The 20,083-nt window shown below is 46.4% G+C and overlaps 1 protein-coding gene across 1 annotated transcript in view; it reads left to right on the top strand.

Moving 5' to 3' along the window:
• Window positions 1-20,083, top strand: part of LOC142586120 (sphingomyelin phosphodiesterase 1-like) — a 106,951-nt gene that overhangs the window by 68,099 nt on the left and 18,769 nt on the right. Inside the window, exons 7-9 of the mRNA XM_075697374.1 lie at window positions 12,180-12,349; window positions 12,746-12,853; window positions 15,094-15,174. Of these exons, the coding sequence (XP_075553489.1) occupies window positions 12,180-12,349; window positions 12,746-12,853; window positions 15,094-15,174 (359 nt within the window). The remainder of the gene's footprint in view (window positions 1-12,179; window positions 12,350-12,745; window positions 12,854-15,093; window positions 15,175-20,083) is intronic.

Here is a 20,083-nt window from a genome sequence, read left to right as displayed (position 1 = left end):
CATGGCAGTTATATTTATTCAAACTCGAACTGGCGTTTATTAACAATTATATAGCCTGCCAATGTGAAATTTGCTCCAGCAATTGCACGCTTTCTCGGCGGAGGCAGAGCAAACGTGCAATTAACCTTGAATACGAAGTACCGAGGACAGGGCTGTTCGGACTAAGTGTTCGGCTTCGCTTATGTGGCGCTGTGTCAGCGATCACCTCAGCACACAGGGACAGTTGATATTTTTGTTTAGTTTAAGAAAAGTTCTAGTCAATTCCAGCGTTCTCTTTCACGATAAAACTGTACAAGTGGGGTGCACACAAGTAAAATTATATACGCAGGGGGAAACAAACACCGTGAACCTTTGACAAAATAACAACGTTACAGGTGTACTTGAAAAAAAATGCAATGGGTGTCCTGTGAATTTCAGAAATGCAATTTCGTTTCTATTATGCTTTACATTACATGCGATAAGTAATTACACATGCACAATTTTGGTCCTCTGTGAAATAGGCTACCTACGCGGTAATATAAATGGCGCGCCCGCCATGCGATTTAATTATCCAATGAACTGTCTCGTACGTTGCTTCGAATTTAAGAATGCTGATAATGTTTCACTCATTATGTGTTAGCTATGAGTAGAGCCGTGATCGAAATCGACAGGTGCTGGAGGGACTTTAGGAAAAAGACGTCTTTGTCTAACACCTAAACAATACAAAGTAATCAGAGTTCGTGAGTACTGATGCGAGAAAGACAAAAAGTTACTTTGACATTTTTTTCGTCTAGAAGGAAATAGGTGCTGCGCAATTTGTACTCTGCATAGCCGCAATTTAGATTGAGGACTTTGTGTATGTGAGCTGGGATTCACTTGCTTAGTGGATAAAAAAAGCGCTCTTCTTGGTAGGCGGAAGGTAAGTGATAGATGGCAGATTTCAGTGAACCAGCTCAAGCTGATACAGAAAGCTGAGAAGATGGCAAGAGCCAGTGGCGCCTTGGACTAGGAGCCTCCATCATTAGCGATTTTTCTTATTATTCTTTTAATAAAGTTTATCTATCTTTACTCAGTGAACGGAGAATGAAAAAACTAGTAGACGCCTCAGCTTCCATACCTTATCGCTAGACATGTTCTCTGCTAGTTTGAAGCTGCAGCTCGTGGCTTTTAGGTTGTACATTTTGGCTGGTAATTTATAAAAGTAAACGTGACAAGATAGAATTCACTCATATACACCATTGAACACTACATCGGTAATATAAAGGATACAAATGCAGCCACCTAAAACTGGAAGCATGGGAACAAGATAATGGCCAATCGGGGTAAACTCACATTGACTTCAATCTCCATGAGCGCCTGGATGATAACTCCTTACTTACTCCTAAGCCTTCCCAGCTTAATAGTGTGAATATTTCTTCGAAGCATCCGGTGAATAGCATTGGAGAGAATGTGTCCGCCTTGTCTGACTCCTTTCTTTATAGTCATATCATAAGAAGCCAACAAACACTGACACCAAGGACAACATAGGGGAAATTACTTGTGCTTAATAAATGAAATAAAGAAACGATAAAGTAATGGAAATTAAAGTGGATGAAAAAACAGCTTACCGCAGGTGGGAACCGAACCCACAACCTTCGCATTTCGCGTGCGATGCTCTACCAATTGAGCTACCGCGGCAACGTTTTCCCATCCACTTTCTTGGGTATTTATGTGTCCTAGTAGAACCCTGGGAGTGTTAGCCAGCCCCAAAACTCACAGACCTTGGCGGCGGAAGTAGAAAGTCCTTTTTGCCGAAGGCGTCACGAGAACTTGATCTTTTTGGGTGAAGGCAACTGGTCAATAAACCCACATATGCTACCTGAAGGCATCAATGTTGCCGGATTTGAGACCCTCGCTATGTAATCAACGAGAAGAAAGGGGGTTAACCAAGGGGCACGATTTTGATTAGTCATATCATAAGAAGCCAACAAACACTGACAGCAAGGATAACATAGGGGAAGTTACTCACGCTTAATAAATGAAGTAAAGAAAAAACATAATAATGGAAATTAAAGTAGATGAAAAAAGAGTTGAACCCTTGGTTAACCCCCTTTCTTCCCTTTCTTTATAGGTATCTTACTACTTTTCTTGTGGAGAATTACGGTAACTGTGGAATTTTTGTAGATGCCTTCCAGGATATTTACGTAAGCGTCCTCTACTCCTTGCTTACGTAATCCCTATTTGACTGCTGGCATCTCGGCTGAATCAAGTGCTTTTTCGTAATCTATGAAAGCCATATTCTACTCGGCGGGTTTCTCGATTTCCTGAATGATGACATGGATGCGTGTACAGTCCCCCTTTCTCAAACCTGCCTGTTTTCTTGGTTCACTGAAGTCCAGTGGTGCTCTTATTTTATTGGAGCTTATCTTGGTGAATATTTTACATAATATCGAAAGTAAGCTAATGGGCCTATTATTTTTCAATCCTTTATCCTCTCCCTTTTTGTGGATTAGTATAATGTTGGCATTCTTCCAGTTCTCTGCGAGCCTTGAAGCCTATACGCAGTTCGTATAAAGGGCTGCTAGTTTTTCAAGCATTTTGTCTCCACCGCCTTTGATTAAATCGACTGGCAGTCCAACTTCTCTCGCCGCTTTGCATGTCTTGCAAGGTCATTCTAACTTCATCGCTATACCTAACCTAACCTACCTAACATGTTCATTACTTCTTTGAATGAAGGTATTTTGGCTCATCTGGCTTCTGTGCAGGTCAGTAAAGAATTCATCCGCTGCTTTTACTATATCTTCCAATTGCTGATGCTAATGTCCCGTCTATGTGTCAGTGCATACATGTCGGTTTGTCCGATGCCTTGTTTCCATCTCACTGTTTTTAGTATGCGTCCATGTTGTACTGCTTCCTCAATCTTTATTACGTTAAATTTTCGAATATCCCTTTTTTCTCCTTTTTGATTAGTTTTCGCAATTCCGCCAATGCTATCTGATGACGCGTCCATTCTGTACTGCTTCATCAGTCTTTATTACGTTCTAATTTTGAATATCCCTTATTTCTCCTTTTTGATTAGCTTTCACAATTCCGCCAATGCTATCTGATCGCTTAAGTTGGACACTTTAATTTCTTGTCGTTTCTTTATTAGGTCCTTTGTTACTTGGCAGAGGTTGCCTACTGGTTCCCTTGGTGCACGCCTTGCCTCCCACTTCAATTGCTGCCGCTGAAGCCAGCCGCGTTACGGCTTCATTCATTACTTCTATGTGATCATCGTCATCTCGCTGTTCTAAGGCTGCACATTTATGCGAAAGTGCCAACTCGAATTGGTCTGCTTTTACGCTTAGTGTGTCTAGCTTGGCATGTTTCTTCTTAACCAAATTTACCCTTTCTCGCTTTAGATTGAGGTGAACCCTAACACTCACTATTTTGTCATCAGTGAACTTTTTCCTACCTAATAGTTTTATATCCTACACTATGCTGGGATTGGCAGAAAGTATGAAATCAATCTCATTTCTTGGTTCGGCATAATTGCTTTTCCAGGCTCACTTTTTGTTCCAACGGTACCTGAAGATGTTTATGATTCGCAGCTTATTCCTTTCGGCGAATTCTACGAACTTCTCTCCTCGACTGTTCCTGAAATCCACATCGTAGTTGCCACTTGTTTGGTCACCAGCCTGCTTTTCCCCCACTTTTCCATTGAAGTCGCCCATTAATACGGTATACTGAGTTTGTACTTTTTGCCTCACTAATTCAGCATCTTCATAAAAATGCTCTATTTCTTCATCATCGTGACTGGATGTTGGAGCGTAGGTTTGTACTAGCTTTATTCTATACCTTCTATTTAGCTTTATTACGACTACCGCTACTCCCTCATTAATGCTTTAGAATTCGTCAAGGTTGCCCGCTAGTCTTTATGGATTAGGAATCCTACTCCGAACTGCTTTTTATCTGGTAGTCCTCTATAGCAGAGGACGTAGCCATTTGTCAGCACTGTATAAGCCTCAACATTTCTTACAACATCACTAAGGCCAATGATATCCCAAATAATGCCTGATAGTTCCTCAATGAGCCCTGCTAGGCTAGCTTCATTCGTGAGGCTTCGGGTGTTAAACGTTCCAAGAGTCAGTTTCCATTGGTGGCCTGTCCGGGTGCAGAGATTCTTAGCACCCTCTACTGCGTTACAGGTCTGACCACCGCCTTGGTCAGGTGCTCCGCAGCTGCTGGGGACTGAGGGCCTCTGGGTAATTGAGTGAGTTCTTTGGGAGGAAGTGGCCGAATACTGCACCAGGGAGGCCAGTCCGTGTTCTCGTGAGGGAGTGTCTTGTTTAAGCTTAGTGGGTCTTCATAATTTGGTTGTACTTGAATTAGTGTAGCCCCACTTGCTCTCGGCGTTTTTGCCGGTGTCAGGCTGCACTCCAAGCCTGGAGATGTAGTGTACTGGGGGAGGTGAGTTCGAGTTTCCAACCTTCAAAAAAAAAAAAAAATAGAAAAACACGCGAGGATTTGAACTTCTGACTGTGCAACCGAGCATCCAAGCTAGGTCATTCAGTTAACCCTGCGAGCTGTCAGGCTACCTTAGGTCGGAGAATTCCAGCCGAGACGATCCTGCGCACCTGAAAACACGCTTGAATTTTCCGCGGTATACGGGCTTTCGGGTTTTATTCGGGTTTTATGCGTGGTATACGGGCTTTATGCGCTATCGCGGCAGGTGGCATGGAATAGTATTTCTCAATGGTTCTAACATAGTGGTTTCGCAGTCTCCCGTGCGCATGCGGCCATGAACGCGGCTAGATACACAATATATTTCCGGCGACATTGAACAGCACTTAAGAGGAAGCTTTAGCTCGGGCCCAACTCCGACGCGGCCTATTCAAATACATGTAAAACGCAAAAACGTTTTTATGAGATAACCCCTGGACCGATTTTGATGAAATTTGTTGCATTTGAAAGATAAAGTTAAATTATAGTGACTGTTGGAAGCGGAATTTCGATTTAGGGCTTGAATTTTCCTAAAACGATTTTCAAATATTTGACCGTTTGAAAAAAATAGAAGCACGAAGTTTGCAAATTCATAGCTCTGCATCAAAAACTGATATCGCGGTTATGTAAACGGCATCCATTAGATCATTCAAAGCGGACAAATTCAATATGTCATTTTACATTTTGCGTGAATTTGTTAGGTTGGTTACAACGGTTTTAGAAAAGTTGTATTTCCCTATGATTAAATTTTTTTACATTCATGTGTAACATATCAATTTTGTCCGCTATGGATGTACTTTTAGATGCGATTCACAGAATTGTATTATCATTCTTAGTGGTTGAGTTACATAGTTGTAAACTTGATAGTTTCGTTTTTTGAAAATTTTTGATTTTTGCCAATTTTTAATAAAAGATTGACGACCTAACTCAAAAATTCGAAACCAACAGTCACTAGATTTTAAGTTTTTCTTTTAAATGCAACAAACCTCGTCAAATTTGGTGCAGTGGTTGCCGAGAAAAACGAATTCTCCTTTTACATGTATTTAGATAGGAGCACTCGAGCTAAAGCTTCCTCTTAAAAGTAGTGTGGAAAACAAAAGAAAATGAGAAAAAGAAAGAATTTACTTTTAGCGCTTACCGGGTATTCGCTAGTCGCGTATGGAGGGAGGTACACCAAACAGGTCACAGTCTCTGCTGCCTGCCTCAGGCATCGTAGAAGTATTTCCGCACGAGACGGAACTGCTACTGAAGCGGCGTCCGAGGCTCAGGCGTCGGATGAGAGGAGGATGCATTGGAAGAGACTTTCCCTCGAAGGGCAAATCCTCAGAGTGGCGAGACGGGCCGCCAAACAGTGGTTCTGAGCCGCGCGCAATATAAGCGACCTTGGTAGCGGTCTTGCTCTATGCTTGCAAAGCGCTTATACGATGCCTCCTTCAAGCTACAGTGAATGCGTCTGCGATCAGTTCGACAATGTTTGTACACTTCGCGCGGGAAAGCTATTTGCGTCTCTTTTGCCACCTCACTTGCAATACTTGAAATATAGCAGTTGCGATTACATGCTCGTGATCTGCAGGCGTACAACGGATACCCGCGAAAACGAATAGAAGTGCAAATGTAGAAATAAATGGACGCAAACAACGAGCGTTTCTTTACTTGACGAAAATTTTTGTGAGCTTTGCAACTGTTGTCGCTACGTTATTTGTTTCTTATTTTTGCGTTATACGCCAACCCAGCTCATCCCCCCCTTTTTTTTTTCTTCCTTTTGCGCTACAATTTCTTTCTTTTCTTCTGGTGGAGGGGGGGGGGTTGGGAGAGCTCTAACTAGAAAGTGAGCGCGAGGCATGTCAATAGAGCCAATTTAAATGAACTTCGTATCTCAACTGCCTGAAAACGTGCTTGAATTATCCGCGGTAGACGGGTTTTGTTGATCATGGCAGGTGGTATGGCGTAGTATCCAATAGTATAGTATGCATAGAAATATAAAAAAAAAATAAACGAGGTCGGTATATGTCACTTTGTCAGATATTACAGGAGCATACGAGAAATTTAACCGCAACATTTTCATTAATGTCCATAAAGCAGAAGCCTTAGACGATGACTGTATACAGCTTTTGAGGAAGTCTTAAGGAGAAAATACTGTTTGCATCGAATGACAAGAGTTAAGAAGCAAGGAGAAAATTGGCTATCTCTAAACTACTAAGACAAGGGTGCCCTCTCTCTCCGCTGTTGTTTATATTGTACATGTTATGGGTGGAAAGGGGGTCAGAACTAATAAATATTTGGTTTATTGTTTGAGTCAACAGGCGGAGATGCAACAGATGGAGCAGCAGCTGCCAGGCTTGTTTTATGGAGATCACACTGTGTTGATTGATAATAGGCGAAGTGACACGTAACGTGCGGCTAATATCAGTAGGCAGGATGGTGAGAATTTAGGACTGAAGTTTAGCCTTAGGAAATAAGGTCTTATCGTATTCAATGAAAGTAGGGAACAGACACGAGCAATACAGGGCCGGGAAATACCAAGGGTAAAAGAATAGAAATGCCTCGGTATAGATACACTAGGGCAATAGATATATGTAAACACAGAGCAAAACAATAATAGCAAAAACAAATGCGGCCATAATGAAAAACAGAGCCCTATGGGGATACGATAGGTGCGAGGTGCTCCCCGGTATGTGGAAAGGTGTAATGGTTCCCGGCCATACATATAGAAATGCGGCTGTTTGCTTGATGTCAGAGGTGAAAAATCAAGATTCCATGGCAACCGAACATCAGTCAAGCGGATCGCATTCGGCACTCGTGGGAGCACTACAAGTAAAGCCATACAGGTCACATAGACTGACCATGTTTGAAGGGAGGGAGGCTCAGAGTAATATTGCTTGTGAAGATTCACCAAAGAATGTGAAAAAAAGTAAATTGGCTGCAAAGGTGTTCAAGTATTTGTAAAGAAAATAAATTGACGCACAGTGGAGGGAAATAATTAGGAAGCTTACCAGTAAGTATGTGACCGGAATAGTAAGCAGCATGGCAGCAAATAATGGCAAAGGCGAAATAATGGAGGCTGACAAAATATTCTGGGTGGCGGCAATAGAAAGGAAATAGCCAATGAGTAACCACAAGCGCGCGACAAAGAAAAGCAGGAAAGAAACAATTTATGACAATTCAAAATGAAGTTCTTGACTGTTCGAAGCGAGATCGGTATGCTTATAACGCGTGGTTAGAGCGACGTGCACCATGGAAGGAGAAGCATATGTTAGTTGTACTAACGGTCGGGAAACGATTGAAAACTATGGAACGGGCTCTTTCAGAATAGGAAGACGTTGGTTTGGGCTAACCGGGCCTCCTTGAAGCGCCTCGGTTGACGGGTAGCAATGGGAAAATAAACATGCCCGAAACAGAGATTAGTACGAGGCGATTGGTGGTCTGCCAGCAGGGAAGTAGGGAGACCATGATCAATAGAGGCATACAAAAGCGAAGTTCTCAATAATGGTTCAGAAAGATTGATGCTGGGAATTTTCGTCTGTACAAAAATAATATTATAGGTAAGACAGCAGGCTAAAATAAACAGAGCTTGGTGGCGCAAGCCATTGCCCCTTTTCAAAGGGGACGCTTATAGCATGCATGCATGCGTCCATTCATCCATCTATACCTATCCTCATAGTGTTGCTCATTATTGAATAATGACCGTTTCTTGCATCCAGGAAAAGCAGCTAGGAAATCACCGCCTGAGCACTCCGCACAGATGGTTAAAGAATGAAGAGGAAACGTGCGGGCCCGGTGCTTCTCATTAGGTTAATGACGACGGTTCATTAAACTACAGCTTGGTAGGCTGGTGCATCCTTGGCACGCAGTTGCAGCTTGCGCTCGGCTGCACGGACCTGTTCTTGTGCCCGTGCTGCATCATCGGCATGGCGTAGAGGAGCTCGTTCTCGTTTCTGCTTGCAGCGTTGCTTATCGAAAGCAGCCTGCTCCTCAGGAATACGCATGACACGTGGCCTACCCATTTCGGAACCGGAGAGAAACTGCTGCTCATGAGCTCGGCTGTGACGGAGAGCAAAGCGTCACTACTGGTGCGGTCAGTCGTGGGCCTCTCAGTTTTCCTTTTGTCGCGCATGCGCATGGGGTTGCGCCGGAGGAGTTTTCAGCGTACAGGCGACAGACAGACGGACGGACGAATCGGCTAGCCGTACAGAACTTCGCTGTAAAAAGTCACAGTTTCACCAGCAAAACGAAGCATTGATTGTGATAGCAAAATATTACACAACTACATGAAGTAAGGTTCGAAGTTGTCTGAAGTGTTCGCAGCCACCAGACGACACGGCTGGAGTGCGCCATGGTCCTGCGAGCCCACAGCGTTGGGGGTTCTAGAACGTCGACTTTTCGTGATGCGGTAAAGTGAGAGGCCACTGGAAGCGTTTGCTTTCCGCCACCCGCGTTTTTCATCACGCCTGCGTTGTGACAGCGAGTATTCGAATCCTTTCGTGGTCACTGTGTCCGATCGATTTGTGTTTGCCTGTTTGCCCGTGAAATCATGCTGGCTCAAGTTATCAAGGAAATGTTTGCTGCAATTTATACTGCCGAGAAAACTAAGGACTTACTTCATGTAGTTGTCTAATTATACTTTGCTATCGCTATCAATTCTACGACTTAGGAGCGAAACTGCGGCTTTTGTATTTGTGAATTCCTTCGCCGAATGAAAAAGAAAAGTTCGGTAGAAACACTCAAGACTGCTAACGTGTGGGAATGCGAAAGCATTATAGTCGCTTTGGTGAAATATTTTCGCTTACGTATTCGTCCGTAGGTCTTCGTGCACATTGTAAATTTGTTGCAGGCATTCCTTATAGAGGCCCCTTGCTTTGTCTTCAGCGGTGTGCTTGCGTGGGCGACCATGTTTCACAAGTACCACTGACGTAGGCACTTCGGAGTGCATCCCAGCAGACACATCACCGATAAAACCCGAGAACCAAGTGATGCACGAGAGGCAGTGACGTGACGTGTGCAATAACACAAGCAATACGCACATCTCATTTTATACACTCATGATTTGGCGTCGAGAGTGAATCACAGTAAACACAGGACTGATGAAATCGGAAGAGAAAGTGACATGTGGGAGGCAGTGACCGTGGCAGTGACATGACGTGTGCAATAATGCATGCACTAGGCACAACTTGCTCGCCTTGTGTGCTCGTCTTGCACCTCGTAGGCCTGGGCGCGATTCGCACCCAGACCGAAATGTACTCAATTTCCTTTTCAATTCCATTGATTGGCTTTGTTTACAGAAACCTGCCTGATAATTCTGACGTCAATCCATGCATTTTGGACGGTGTTTTGATTCGTCGCGCTGTCGACCATCTTTAGTACCACCTTCCGACAACGCCGCCGATGACAGCGCCGGATTTGCGCGTAATGGGGCATTTAATGATTTCGCGTGAAATTGAACCAATGTGTAGCTGAAGGCGAGGAGCCGTGAACGTTGGTTGAATTCTTTGTTTCTCATTTTGATATTGAACACGTTTTTCGCCCCACGTTCACATAAAGGCAACGCTGTCGTGTTTCATAACACTATGCTTTCGTCTAAGATGCCGTCCCTAATCCGTGTTATGAAAGTTTGCCACGAGTGGTGTATTGCATATTTTTACTGGTGTTCGCCGTTCTTCTGAGCTCGCTCGCGAAATCTTGAACGGCACCAGATAGACATTTAGCGTGCTGAAAAAGGAAGTGAAAGATTAGTGTTTTGCTGCAAGGTTTGTCCACGTACCGTTTATGGTTTACACATCTAGCTAGAACGACAGAAAGCTGAGCTAGTTGGTAAGGATTCATTATGCAAAATAGTGTGCTAACTCTATTTAGACTAACATCTAGCTAAACGTGTGCGAACGTTGTCAGGCGTAGCATAAACACAGATATAGTGTCATCTGAATTTTAATCCGCTAGCAGTAGGAACGCCTAAGTGAAAAAAAAAAACTATGTACGCATAGTGCTCGCTCCTCTGAGAGCCTGGACGTGGCTCGAGTCTTTGCAATGCGGTGACTGGGGCTTAAATCTTGGATCCGGTACAAAAAGAGGTGCAAACGTAATCCTAATGCGTTTTTGTCACATTTATCGCTGAAGTACTACAAAATTTTCCGAGTCTATTTAACTGTATATTAAAGCGGAACTAGAATCATCTATATCAAAATCAAATTAGAGCGCTTTCAGTTAACGTCTTCAACGTATAAAATGAAGCTGCCAAGAGCGCGTGTTGCGTGTTTGGATTATGTCTTAGGCAACAGTAGCGTCAAGCACACTATATAGGGGAAGCACGCGAGCACAGTGCACTTGTCAGTCTATCCCGTGTGCTTGATTTGGAAGTGTTCAATTGTGAACCAGATAACTTGTGACAGCTGGATTGGCCAGCAAACAGATTGTATCATCATCAGTTCTGTCGTCAACCGCCGTCAAAGCTATTGTGTCACTTTAATCAAAAGGCGTCCACTATATTTCATGCAATGAATGCACAAAATACAGATGTAGGACGTTAGTTCTTCCATTTATTGAAAGGTAAACCATTCAAGAGGCGCAGCGCGACTGATACGGATACAAGGAACCACAAAACCGCGTCATTCTTTGTCTATGTCGCGCTACGCCTTTTGAATAACTGTGAAGCAACTCGCTAAATCATAGCTTTACTGAACGGTAAGGTACGGAAAACAATTGAATGTCTGCTGGGTATCGATTCTCTACCTATTTGGCCGCGAGTTGGCCCTATAAATTTCATAAACCTTCTAAAACACAATTCCAATTTTCACAAGACAAATGTTGTAAAACTCAAAACTCTCACACCTCCCCCTTTTTTACGATCCCGCGTACTCTTGGAAAAGATTCAGAGAGCCTCAGTGCCGCTGAAAGCACACTAGAAACATCCTGGTAAACGATAAGAGAGTCACGCACAAAATGAACCATGAAGCTTGCAGTAGAGGCTTGCTGTCTTCAGCGCCATTCATCCACAAGCCGGTCATGCACAGCCATGACCGGTTAGCAAGACGTCCACAAAGCGGCCCTTGCTGAGTACAATCCCGATTCTTTCAAGAAACTACGCAGCCAGAAGGCGCTGCTCCTCATTGGAAATCAAATTAACCTGCTGCCTCTTGGTCAGAACAGACCCTTTAGATGCTCAAGGCCGGAAACTATAGAGTGGTGCCTGATATTAAGCAGATAGAAAATTGTAAGTATTTGAGAGTAAGTAAGTATTTTTAACTAAGTATTGTATCGACTGCACAAAGCATCCAGCTTCGGCTTAATTGACCAAAGAGGCTCAATTTAAAACATGTGATCATTGCATCCGAGGCTGGAAGTTACTTTTTCCTGATGTTTCGGCTGAACAAGACTCAACAAGGACAGAAAGCCATAGGTGCCTGGCCTACCATGTATTTTTTCTTCACAGGAAATGCTGTTAAAACGCAAGGAATAACTACCCTGATCACTCGATCTGCAAATATGCGACACCTAGGTAGCTGTGTTGTGTCTCTGACAATATTGTACAACTTACACATGCACCATTTATAGGGAACTGTCAAACTAAATTCTTGCTTCGTGCGTGCCAGCTGCTGTAGAGGAAAACACAATGATACAGCAAAAACTAGAGTTTGTACCCAGACGACACTGTGGTCCTCGAACTTACTCGTTTTCTTATATGTTCATCCGCTCGCTCTAAACTGCCGATGCAATAGCTGCTCATGCTCTGCCCATTTCGTACGTAGGTCGATGTCGTCCTGTGGACGGGAGACTTGCCGCCTCACGATCCATGGAAAGCCACACGAGAAGACATGCTTGACAACCTGCGTGTAACATCGGCGCTTATGCGAAAGTATTTTCCTAACGCCACTGTCCTTCCAGCTATAGGAAACCACGAAGCTGTGCCGATCAACAGGTATTAAGAAAGAAACGTGCTTCACTGTTCACACAATTGTGAGGATAGCAGAAAACTGCGGTTTCACTTTGTTAGCATAAATATGAACTATTTTCATGCGGAGTTAAAAAAAGCGTTATATTGTAGAAGGAAGCGTAGTGATCTGTAATGTTTTCATTAGTGCGAAGTAATAGAAGTCTAATAAGTGTGGAGGAGAACTCTTATCTTCACCGTTTTGGCACTATCCAGCGCACTTGCAAGCACGCAGACGCAGTTTTTCCAATGAATTCTTTGTTCAAATTGACATTTATTACGACATTCTACACAGAATTCAAGTTTTCGGTGGAGGCAGTATAGCGGCAAAATTGTGATGATGGTGTCGCCATGCCGCGCTTGTTTACGTCTTTGTTCTCACAGCTTTCCAGTCAACAACGGAGCGAACTTCTCTACACAGTGGCTATACGACACATTTTCTGAGCACTGGATGGATTTCCTCCCGCAGACTGCGAAGAACAGCATAAGGCAGTAAGTACGATAACACTGTATGTGTACTACCAGAGAGAGCAGCAGCAAAATAGCGAAGCATTCTTCAGTGACAGTAACAATTTGACCAGCGACAGTAACAAAACACAATATACCAGGCGTCTACGGGGAGCTGTGACCGTGAGTTATACTTTACCTCTATACTTGTATTAGTAGTGCATGGCGGGAGTTCTTTGGAGAAGAAAATAATTTCCATGTCATCCATAAGCAGATTAGAAGCCTGATACACCTGACATTCAATACGCAAAGTTGTTCAGCATAAGCAGTATTGATCAGAGGGAGAAGGCAAAGGAAGAGTCCCGAATCTTGCGCCTATAGCAGGAACAAACTCCGCAAAACAAGGAAACAAAAAATTACGCGGATCTCACGCACTGTGGGAATCGATGTAAGCGAAGCTTTCCCTGCTGGATCCTTTGCTTGACGATAATTAGCGGTGATGTTGATGGCTAAAGAGAACTTTGTTCAACGTTTTGGCTAACACGATAGTGGTGAGTTGATGTTAAACGTTACCTTGCGTGCACCACTGCTGTTTGTGTGCGTAGTACACAGAACACACAGGGAGAGGTGTTTGCTTGAGGCATTGTTGTGCGCCGCATTCTATAACTTCTGAGAGGGTTGAGTGTTGTCATTTCCTCACATGGCACATCGCATTGTGGCAAAAGTATTAAACTTGAAATGGACTATGGGGCTGCACGTTCCAAAACCACACTCGGATTATTAGGCAAGCACTAGTGGTGGACTCCGGATTAATTTTGGCACCGTTATGTACTTTAACGTGTCCCAAAATCTAAGTGCACGTGCATTTTCTATTTCGCCCCAGTCTAAATGCGACTGACGTGATTGGGGTCAAATCCACGACCTCTAGCAATGTCATAGCCGCAAAGCTAAAGCGGTGGCCACAGAAGTTTTGCTTTGCCTGTCGACCGCTTCCATAATGTCTCCAGGACCCTGCGGTGCGCTTTAATCAATGCGGCTCTGCTTCTGTACGCTCTTCGTAAGTTGCCCGCTTGACATATTCGCGTAGTGTTTATTTTTCAGAAATAGCACTAACGTACTCTACCGCACCTTGAACTTAACCTTATTCCGTTTCCGCGCAACCACTGTCGTATAGTAGTGGGGTTTTCTTGCCTTCTCACGTCGCCTCCCCCCTCTCTTATATTGGAACGGCCTCTTCTCCCTCTCCTCCTTCTCCTGTCTACAGTTCTGTCTGAGTCCCCTCTAGCCTTGCACGTTAGTTAAAAGAAAAGCGCTGCAGTTTCTGCAATGCTTCAGAGGGGAGTTACGGATAATTACAGCTGTGAAGCGGCAAGGGAGCTCCCGCGGGCATTGTGTGCATTCGACGCGGTGGGGTGAAAGCGAGTTTTTCCCGTCGTCTTTCCTCTCTTACTCGCGCTGTCATCTATATACATGCTCTGAACCAGCCCCCGACGCGGTGTGCGTGATAGCAGCCCACAGCAGCAGCAGCAGTGGGAAAGTCGAAGGAAGAGGCAAGGAAAGCTTCGCTTTAAAAAGATGTTTCACTTCCGCTAAAAATCCACCATACGATTACAAGGAACGCCATAGTGGGGGACATCAGAATAATTGCAACCAGCTGGGGTTCGTTTCATGTACCTAATGCACGGTTGTTTTTTGCCTTTCGTCCCCATCCAAATGATGTCGCCGGGGCAGGGATTTGATCCCAAGCCGTCTGGCGCGACACCAAAGCGACTACGCCTCCACGGCGGGTATGCACTCTTTGTTGCTGTAGGTAGCACACATGGTACAAAAAGATACAAACTAAACAGTGCCGCGTTTGCTACCTGGTTTGCTACCTGGCACAAAGGAGGGCTCATACGCACAATGTTGTTTGCATCAAACTGGGTTATGTGCAAGTCGGTAAAACCTGCTTGCGAGGAGCCCTGAAAAATATATACTAGTGAATCGAAGCGGCAATATTCTCGGAAAGTGACGCTTCAAGCTTAAACAGATAAAGCGTAGAATTCGAGTGCGTTCGATACGTGAACAAAAGGCCTGGCTGAGTAAATAAGCCTCACTCGAAAGGTTCGGCGGCGTATAGGAGCAGCGTGATCATTTAACAGGGTACTCTATGCATAATGACTTTCTCACCAGGTAATGCCCCATTGTCTAAGCCTTGCCTAATCTTGGGCTTGCGAATGGAAACCAGTGCAGCGTGTTTCTACGAAGGCACAACTTGGAAATTGGTCGTTGCTTGTCCACTTCAGGGGCGCCTTCTACTCCGTCGAAGTATCCAAGGGCTTCCGTGTCATCTCGCTGAACACCAATCTGTGCTACCTTTTTAACTGGTGAGTGCGTGCAAGCTGCAGTTTTTTCGAGCGATCTTTTTATAAGAGTACCACCACTCTAATCTTTTGATAAGATCAGCGGAAGTTGCAACCGTTACACGTCATAGGCATAAAACAGCTGTAAAGGCTTCGGCTTTGTTTATGAAAAGTTGCTTATTAATGTCACACCAATATATGGGCCCCAATTCACGAGATATCGCGTACCAAAGATCGGCGTCGAAGGAAAAACAACGGATGAAGGGATTTCCGTTGCTGGGGTGCTATGCAGGATGCGCCGAGTTTGGTGAAACTCGGAATCCTCACGAGCTCTGACAACGCCCCAAGGTGAAAGAACTAATCGTAACAAGACAAAGTTTGCCCCTCGCCACGCCTCGAGTTTTACTGGTTTATCTATATTCATCCTGGGCGTTTATTATTCCTTGTGCGCTGCTTTATCGGTGGTCGACAGAGCATTAATGCTCACGTGATTATACCGTCTACCCATGGTCGGTGCCTCTTTTGGCCAAGCGACTCTCTCGCGTCGAGGGCGTCCGGCACACCATCTACGCCGATGACATCACGCTGTGGGTTCCGGGAGGCAGCGATGGTCACATTGAGAGCACGCTGCAAGAAGCCGTCGACGCGATTGAAGACCAGCTGAACGGTTCTGGTTTGATCTGCTCACCGAGCAAGTCAGAACTGCTGGTGTTACCACCGAAATACGTCAGACGTAAGAAGAGCGAAGCGACGGATTACGAGGCCATCAAGATCGTGACGAGGAACGGCCACGTGATCCCGGAGGTCGACAAGATCCGGGTGCTCGGCATGATCATAGACAAGCGACGGGGCAACGGCGAGACTATTTCCCGCCTTACAGCCAAGATTACCAACGCAATACGTCTCATCAGACGGGTCGCCAACCGCAAGGCCGGGATGAAGGAGGAAAGCTTGATTCGGCTTGTGCACTCCTTCGTAATCAGCCACGTCACCTACGTTGCAGCCTTCCACAACTGGATGCAATGTGAAAGGAATAAAATCGACGCCCTGATACGCCGAGCTTACAAGGCGGCGCTCGGACTACTCGAGTGTACGAGCACCAACAAGCTCCTGAGCCTGGGGGTACACAATACCCTCGACGAAATTGCGGAAGCGCAACGGACCGCCCAGCTGGAGCGGCTCTCTATGACCGAAGCCGGCAGGCGCATACTTCAATACTTGGGCTTCACGCCCGGAGCGAAAGCGGCGAGTAGCGACGTTTCTGTCCCGGACGGAACCCGGCGCCGGATTCGGGTGGACCTCATCCCGAGAAACATGAACCCGGAGTACAACAAGGAGAGAAGAGCGGCGAGGGCCAAGGCCCTCATCAACTTTCACGCCAAGGACGAGCACGGAAGGTTCGTGGATGCGGCAGAATACCAGGGAGACTGCGCGGCGTTCGTAGCTACCGTCATCGAGGCGTCGTCCGGCGCGACGAGGGCAGCGGCGAGCTTACGGGTCCGCGAGGCGTGTCAGGCGGAGGAGGTGGCCATTGCCCTGGCCATTGCCGACCCCGGGTGCCAGACGGTGTTGTGCGATTCCCGAAGTGCAGTGCGGAATTATGCAAAGGGCAAAGTGTGCGGTGAGGCTGTGCGCGTTCTGTGCTCGGCTGACCTGCAACGACAGAATCGGTGTGTTAGAATCAAGTGGTTCCCGGCGCACGCGGGCAACGATGCGTCCGAGAAGCACGATAACCACAACGAGACGGCACACGCAGTGGCGCGAGCGCTAACCAACCGCGCCGCTGCAACCGACCGTCCAACGTGGTGTAGTGCCAAGGACCGCATTACGACGTTCAACGAACTTACCCAGTTCCACCGCCTGGCTCGAAGGACTTTCCCACCCCCGCACCCGGGGCTGAGCCGAGCGGAGGCGGTCCTGTTCAGACAATTGCAAACTGGTTCTTTACCCACCCCAGTATTAATGACTCATCTATACCCTAAATTATATGTGAGTGATGTGTGCCGCGTGTGCCAGCGGGAGCGGGCCACCTTGACGCACATCCTATGGGATTGCACCAAGTTCCCCAATGAGGCTTCGACAAGTACAACGATTCCTCCGCGACTCGCGGCTGCGACGGAATGCTACGACCACGAAAGCCAAACCTGGGCCGTCCAGCAGGTCTCGGCGGCTCTTGAAAGACAAAGGCCGAGCGAAACCGACGGAACGTTGCCCCACAGGGCGACCAACCGCGGGAGTAACACGCGCTGGAGTTGAGTAGAGACCACCCGCTGAGAAGACGTCAGGGCCCGCGTCACGGCGCCATTTAGTCATGGCGTCGTTCTGCAGGCAACTACATGAAGTTGTCTCTCTCTCTCTCTCTCTTTGGCTTATTTGTCGTTCCGCCGAGTGCATTACACGCACAAGCAAATTGTAAAATAAATGCATTTAGGACAATATCATTAGTTACTTTATTATGGTTTATAATCATATTGAAGTACAAGATGTACACTGAATGTGTATTAGACTAACTTGTAATTTCTTATGTTTCGTGCTATACCACAAGGAAACGCCCCACCCTCTCCTCTTTCCTGTGGATTGATTTGGCGCGGCTCACTACGTGCTTGCGCTCGCATTTCCGAGCACAGATTGGTGTGAGCCAGGTTTTCGCAGTGGGCTTTCATCAGATCGCTCGTTGCTCTCGCTAAAGTAAGGCAGTGAGATGAAGTGAGTGTTAGCAAGTGCAGAAGTCGTTTGCCGCGCGCTTACCGTGTAACCACGCCGGAATGACGGAAAACACTAATACAAGCAAAAGTCAGAAAAATACGTTTTATTTTCTTTGTGATGCACCTTCATACCGAGTAGCGCCGATCGATGGCTTCTAACAACCGAAGAAACGGGTCTTCATATTGGATAGCCCCGAGCGATCCATGGCTTATAGCCAACGAAAGAAAGGGTCTTTGCAGCGTATGTGCCCGTTAATCGACTGTGACCCCACCCATTTGAACGCATAATGTAACCGCGCAAACGACAACGGACGCAGAAGGAAACACACTGGACAAGCGCGGATGTCACTCATGTCAGCTGGGGCTGCCGCAGCGGTGCAGTTACCCTGTGCCCGCTGCTGACAAGGCGGCGCTTCACTTTTTGACAATAGGTTTTATTTTTTACGTGGGAGCGCCTGTGATTGGGTCCACAAAGCTCACGCTGTGTTTGACTATCTCCTAATGCAGGTTGAAGCTCGCTCCATCAACATGCACTAAATCTGGCATACATTTGTATATTTGTATAAGACCCATTCGTCACAGTGAATAATGGTCACGGGTTGAACACTGGCTGCAGTAATGGGGCCTAGCGGCGCCGCAACTCCTCGGTCGACCTTGGAAAGCCGCAGCTCCGAAATGGTTGTGCAGACCATGCCGAAGGTTCATGGTCTGTGAGTTGCAACACTGCCGTTATTTTGTAGGCTCGGCGGAACGTTGTCAACCACCATCAGATAGCCTCGATTGTACTTTTGCTTGGCGCGAAGAAGGCACTCGTCCATTTTCACTACCTTGCCGGGGTTACTTAGTGAAGATCGCGCCAGCAGCTGGTTTCTCACGATCACATGGGCGTAGGTGCTGCAGTCAGCATTGGCCTGCTCCTGCAGTAGAAACAAGTCGCCTGCCATCTTCTCCAGCAGCAACACGCCTGCGCTTTTGATCACACAGTACGTCAGCCAAATCACTTGCCGCCTGGAGACGTGGACGTTGGGATGGTCGAGGCGGTCTCTGTTAGCGAAGTAACTTCCTTCGCCTCTCTGCCCGCGCAGTGCAACGGTACCGTTTAACTGCGAAAACCTAACCAGATTATCCAATTAAAAAAATTGGTACATGCTTTGTGTTGGGCACTGTAATAATACTGGAACATTTGCCACACTGGTTCTGAATGCACACAAATGAAAAGGGAGGACAGAGACAAGTTTAGAGTAACACACGGGGATTGTTTGTCATAACTCACTGGCACGATGGCGCTAAGACCCGCGACAACATGGAAGATACTATACTACAACTCAACGACGGTGCCAACTGAAGGGAAAATAAATGCTAACGAGTCCTGTGGCTCAGTAAGAGCGTCCTCTCGCGTCTGAACCCACCTCGGGTGCTTCATGCTCTTGCGGTTACATAACGAAACGTAAACGAGTGCCTCACTGTTTCTCGACTGCGATGTGAAGATGGGTCGTGATGGACGCGATGGTCCCGTCGAGTAGACGATATCGGGGCAAGCCGAGCCGTCGGCAGCGCGCGTCACGAGCCGCCTCCAGTGGGTGGCTTCGCCCGTGCTTGCATGGCCACCGCACTAGCCGCGACCTCGATACCGGATCAGAGGCCCACAAGGCATCTAAGCTGCCCTCGCCTCCCCAACTGGTCCAAGCTGCTAAAGCCCGGCTGGCAGGAACATCGCATGGATCGCGAACGGCCTCCCGGTTGCAAGTACGGTCCAGTCCGCACGGGTGTTCAGTCTTCCGAATTAGTGTGCTTGGTCACGGCAGACCGACGTTCACCTCATAGCCGGCGTCCCGGTGTATGGGGCGCACGCCACCAGATCTCGGCGAGCCCTCCTCGAGCCCCTCGTTCGTCGTCTTCTTTCTTCACTCACCGCACAGTCACAGGAAGATCGCAAACTGTATTCCAGTGCACTCGCTACACACAGTCAGTACAGTGACAATTACCACAGCAAATTTATCTGCAAGTTGGCTTATATATCGAACAGTGACAGTTCCAAGAAAGAAGCCAAGAAAGGCGCGTTTTCATGCAATATAAGATTACGAATGTCAGACAAAGGGCGATTTCCAATACGAGTTTCTTATGTCGGGCACCACATATAAATATGTTCCCTGTAGGTAAGTCAAACAATCGTCATCACGCTAATTTCTTCGAATCCGTGTGGTATGACGCAAATTTAGACTTTTGTG

This window comes from Dermacentor variabilis, chromosome 6 (assembly GCF_050947875.1).
Source record: "Dermacentor variabilis isolate Ectoservices chromosome 6, ASM5094787v1, whole genome shotgun sequence".
Lineage (NCBI taxonomy): Eukaryota > Metazoa > Arthropoda > Arachnida > Ixodida > Ixodidae > Dermacentor > Dermacentor variabilis.
Note: the sequence above shows the minus strand (reverse complement) of the source record. Positions and strands in the feature narration are given on the sequence as shown.